Source organism: Vigna radiata, chromosome 6 (assembly GCF_000741045.1).
Source record: "Vigna radiata var. radiata cultivar VC1973A chromosome 6, Vradiata_ver6, whole genome shotgun sequence".
Lineage (NCBI taxonomy): Eukaryota > Viridiplantae > Streptophyta > Magnoliopsida > Fabales > Fabaceae > Vigna > Vigna radiata.
This window is the reverse complement of record NC_028356.1, coordinates 22,474,419-22,479,941: the sequence shown is the minus strand read 5'-3', so window position 1 is coordinate 22,479,941 and position 5,523 is coordinate 22,474,419. Positions and strand designations below refer to the sequence as shown.

General features: G+C 31.6%; 1 protein-coding gene across 1 annotated transcript; it reads left to right on the top strand.

Moving 5' to 3' along the window:
• Window positions 1–1,854: 1,854 nt before the first annotated feature.
• On the top strand, window positions 1,855–5,201 carry LOC106764273 (BURP domain protein RD22). Its single transcript, XM_014648538.2, has 3 exons — window positions 1,855–1,923; window positions 2,556–2,658; window positions 4,318–5,201. Exons 1-3 carry the CDS (start codon window positions 1,885–1,887, stop codon window positions 5,199–5,201), a joined length of 1,026 nt encoding a protein of 341 aa, XP_014504024.1. The 5' UTR covers window positions 1,855–1,884.
• The last annotated feature ends 322 nt before the right edge of the window (window positions 5,202–5,523 follow it).

Below are 5,523 nucleotides of genomic sequence, written 5' to 3'. Positions count from 1 at the left end.
AAATTGTAAACCCCCAACAACTCCATTCATCCATTGTTTTCTTCTCGTCAATTGAATCAATCTCTTTTGCATGTTCATATTTTAGTCTCATTACCCAATTAATTAATTTTCCTTTTCAAGTCTTACAATCTTAATTCACACAAACGATAAGGCCTTTCGAGTCTCTTGGGAAAACGATACTTGGACTTACCATTTATTATTACTTGATATGATTTAGTACGCTTGTCAATCCGTTAACACTTATGTGAATGTAATGCATGATTAATTGCTAGGAAGACAAGACATTGTAAACTAGTAATTTCTCTTCACCGAGACATCGGGTTTAGGGTAAATTAGAAAATGGCATTGACATTAATGAAGGAGTTGAATTCGTAAATACATGAGAGTGGATAAGATAAAGTCCGAAACCCCAACAACATAATTCATCCATATATCATTCACCTGCATATTCTTTTGCTCAATTGATCAGCAATTGCATTCATGTTTATTTTCTGTTTTGTATTATAAACACTGATTTTTGTTTCTCAAGTCTTAAATAATCAACAAATCACACGACTGTCTAGGTCAATGAGTCTCTAGGAAAAACGATACTTAGTCTTACCATTTATATTATTTGATACGATTTGGTACACTTGTCGGAGTCTTAACAATTACTAACTAACTTATAAAAGGACCAGTCGAGATTAAGTGAGTGTAGTGGGGAGTCCAATGCTCTAGTTAAGGATATTCAAATTGATATTAAACAAAACTATAGTGAATATGATGTAGAAGTTGAAGATAATATTAACAAACACCACTTTGTCTTGGTTGGTGAACATATTCAGCACAATCAAGACATAGGTTTAGATGTTTATACTAAATCAATACATGGAAAATTATATTTTGAATTTTGTACAAAAAAAATGTATCTCAATCTATACCTGATTGTCTGATTATCTGGATATGGATTATTTCTGTTTTTTTTGTAGGTTTGATGATTATATGAATGTGGGATAGGCAAAATATAAATTGCATTGGTCTTTGCCTCACACTTACCAACGGATATATTGTCGAATATATCCTTTGGTAATTACTGACAACCATTATCCTTCGGTAATTATCGTCGAATATATCCGCCGGTAATTACCGATAACCTATATTCATTGATAATGTTTACCAATAACAAAATTACTGACGAATATCTGACCGTCGATAAAAGTAATTCCTTATCGACAAATATTGTTTTCGACAGATTTTGTCCATCCATATGTGATTTTTTAGTAATCCAGATCAAATTTTATTTATAAAAAAATTAATTAGAACATGGTTAATCTTCTTTATAAAACTTTTGTATTGTTGATAAAAAAAATAGACACCAAATAGCAATTTATAATACAATGATACTAGACACCATCTTTAATGAGGTTGTCTTGAATTTAAATAAAAGAAAAAACTCCACCGAAAATAACTACTTAAATTTTTCTAGAGAGAATAATCATAAAAAAAGTTAGTACATATATCATATATCATAGTAATATAATTTTAAAAGAAATTAACTTCTTTGCAGAAAATATGTTGTATTTTTCTTGTAAGAAAGCTAAATTTTGAGTCACGTAATGCATGATTTGGAACTTGCTTTGAGCCATTACATTTATCGCCAACTGTATAAAAGAAAAGTCTTTACATACACCTGATTTTAATCAATTCTCTTTTCCTCCCCACCCATATAAAAGAAACACAGTATTAGTTGGTTGAATTGAAGACAATAATTAATAAAGTTGTTTGATACAAGTATTCAATACCACATTTTCTTCATAAACAATTCACTATATATACAAAAATTGCAAGCCACTTTGTTTCTCAATTCTTCTCAGTCGCATTTGATCAATTCTCCAAAATACCAAGATGGAATTTCACATTCTTCCCATCATTACTTTTCTCATGGTGAGCTCCAACTCCTTCTCCATGCACTTTTCTTTATCAAATACTTTAAAAGAGTGTTATTTAAATTATATTTTACTTTTCACTTCTAAACTATATGAAAATGATACCAAAACAATTCCAAACATCAAGTAGTTCAAACTCTTGCCTTACACCGTAGGAAAAATTTGAGTTAAATGGTAATGTACTTATTATATGTAAATTATTTTGCATCGATAACCAGTTAAAAGTTATAATTGGTATCACATCAATATAAACTATTACAGACTTAAACAATTTAGTTGTGTAACGATTTGTAATTGAATAATAATATGAAATTATTTTATATTGTGGTGGCAGTAATTTATTTTTCTTAATTTTGAATTATTTCAGTGTAGTGGTGATTAAAGGGCACTTTTCTTGCTGACTAAGGTCTGAACTAATTAAGAGGATAAACCATTTTTATTTCATGTAAAGCTTCCATTACTTTTTTTACTTTTACTAATTTAAAAATGTCTCAACTTGAAGTTTTCTTTAGAATTAAGTTTAAAAATGCGTTGGATTCAACTATACTTATTTTATACGTAAATCTCTATTTGCATGTGAAAATGGTTGTCATATATGAGAAACTAATAAGATTGTGTTAAGGAATGCAGCTTACTGTGGCAACTAATGCTGCATTATCTCCAGAATTTTATTGGAAGTCCATGCTTCCCACCACACCAATGCCCAAAGCCATCACTGATTTGCTACATCCTGGTCAGTACAATTCCTACAAAACAAAACTAAAAATGAAGAATACTTCACAATTATTTTAGTTAATTCAATTTTTTTTTTTTAGGCTATGCTTTTCAACAGTGTCTTTGTTTTAAGATTAAGGAAGGATCATGATATTTTAACAATTTTTTGACAACAGATTATGTGTCATTATTTCATTGGTTCGTATATTTGAAACAGATGCTGTCATATAAGCAATTATAAAAAAGTTATTCAAAATTATTATTAAGGATATATTTTCCTTAAGAAGACTCTATCTCCTCCACTCCATTGTTTCTTCATGCACTGTTAGAAAAAATAAAAACTGCCCGTGGTTCACACTTTTAGATTGTGCAATTTTTGTATTCATGTTTTGGATTTACCAATTCAAAATATATTTTCATATCTAAAATTGCTTGTTGGATTTCTAATATGAAAATGCATTACAGGTTTCTAAAACGAATCTGAAAATGAATTTTAAATTTATTGATTAGATAATTGGAAATAATTTCTAAATCTGAAAATGTATTTAAAATTTTTGTAATTCGAAAATATATTTTAGACTGCACAATTTATAATGCATTTTTAAATTATACAATTCACAAACATTTTAGAATATACAATTCATTATATTTTGGATTACACAATTTATAATGTATTTTCATATTATACAATTTAAAATATTTTTAACTTAAAAAGATAATTTGAATTTTCTCCTGCACCGTAAAATGAAAGTATACTCAAAGAGCCTAAAAACATACTTCAGGAACACGAACCTAGTAGGGCAACAGCTAGTCTTGGTTGTGTGAAATATATATATATATATATATATATATATATATATATAATTATGCAAATACGTCATTAAGTGAAATATGAGTTTTAACTAGTTTTTTTATAAATACCTTTAAGAGGAAAACATAGTAAAAATTAAATGATTTTTTTTAAAATAAAAATTAGTCTATACATAAATTAATATGTAAGAAACTAAATCAATTTTTTTTAAAAAAATTGTTAAATTGTATTTTAACATATACAATAACAGCTTGAAGTCTACGTAATAAGCATGTCCAACCATTGTTTAAGAAATCCAACATTATCACTGAGGCGGACTTCATAATCAGAAGAAATCCGTGTGAAATTTTATTAAATAGGTGAGCCTTATGTCTTATCATTCTCAAACTAGCACTCGAATTAGAACCACCAGTATTCAAAGAAAGTATATTCCGTTGTAATTAGGACATAATAAAGTAATAGCGACTATTAGTTTCAGATGCGAAAAATTAAAAACAAAAAACAATAGAATTTTGACACTGCTCTTGTATCTTTTACTACACGTCTTAAATTATAGTCGGTGGCTTTTTTCATATCAATACTTGACAGTTACTTTTAGTTTTTTTCTTTATTCCTATATTTCACAAGTTTTCATACAATTCCCAGCGAATTATAACTGTAAGAATCTATAAGAACGAAACCATAATTAATTACATATTAAAAATAAATTAAATTTTTTGGAGTGCGTTAATTTAATGATTAAGGCAACGAACAAAAATGTTATTCTTTGATGAGGGTTTAATTAGGTGCATAAAATAGCGTGGTGTTCAATTGTCTTTTTCTCATTCCGATTACAGTTTTCTTAAGCTAAACCTGAAAAGTATGCAGATTGGAAGGAAGAGAAAGAGAGCTCGGTAGATGTAGGAAATGGTGGTGTAAATGTTGGTGTAGAAAAGGGAAACCAAGGACAAGGAGGTGGCACTGATGTTAATGTTGGTGGAGGAAACGGTGGAGTGATTGTACACACTGCACCAAAGGGAAAGCCGGTGCATGTTGAAGTGGGACCACACTCTCCATTTGATTACAATTATGCAGTCAGCGAAACCCAATTACATGATGACCCCAATGTGGTAATCTTCTTCTTGGAAAAGAACTTGCATCATGGAACCAAATTGGACTTGCACTTCTCTCAAACCTCTAATTTAGAGGCGACATTCTTGCCTCGTCCTGTGGCCGATTCCATACCCTTTTCTTCAAGCAAGTTCAATGACATATTGCACAGGTTCTCCATCAAGGCAGGGTCAGATGAGGCTCAAGTGGTGAAAAACACCATCAGTGAGTGTGAAGGGCCTATCACCAGAGGAGAGGAAAAGCGTTGCGTGACTTCCCTTGAGTCCATGGTTGATTTCGCCACTTCCAAGCTTGGGAATAATATTGATGCTATCTCCACAAGAGTGGGAAAAGAGACCGAATGGCAACAATACAAAATAGCACCAGGAGTTAAGAAGTTGGCTGAGAAGGTTGTTGTGTGCCACAAGGAGAAATACCCATATGCAGTGTTTTATTGTCACAAATCAGGTAGCACTAATGCCTACTCTGTCCCATTGGAGGGTGCTGTCGGAAGCAGAGCCAAAGCAGTTGCAGTGTGTCACACTGACACGTCAAATTGGAATCCCAAGCATTTGGCCTTCCAAATGCTCAAAGTTCAACCAGGAACTGTTCCTGTCTGTCACTTCCTCCCTCAGGATCATGTTGTCTTCATTCCTAAGTAAAAAAAGTCCTATTTATGATGTTGAATAATTAGGCAGTCTTAATTGCATAAAATGAACTATAAAACTGAATAATCGCGGTATTATTAGTATTGTTAGCCCACGTTGTCGCAAGTTTGCATTTACAGATTCACGAATGCAATATGTAATAGTGATGTACTACATTTGTGATATAAATGAAGCCTTTTTCATTCATGTAAAAATCTGTCTATGCATTTCGGTGCAGGTGTTGTGACACCCGGGCACTGACGAGGGCGGGGAGTGATCGCCGGTGCAAGAGGCATGGTGCAGGGGGCACGGACAAGGAGCGACTCCTGGCAGGCTT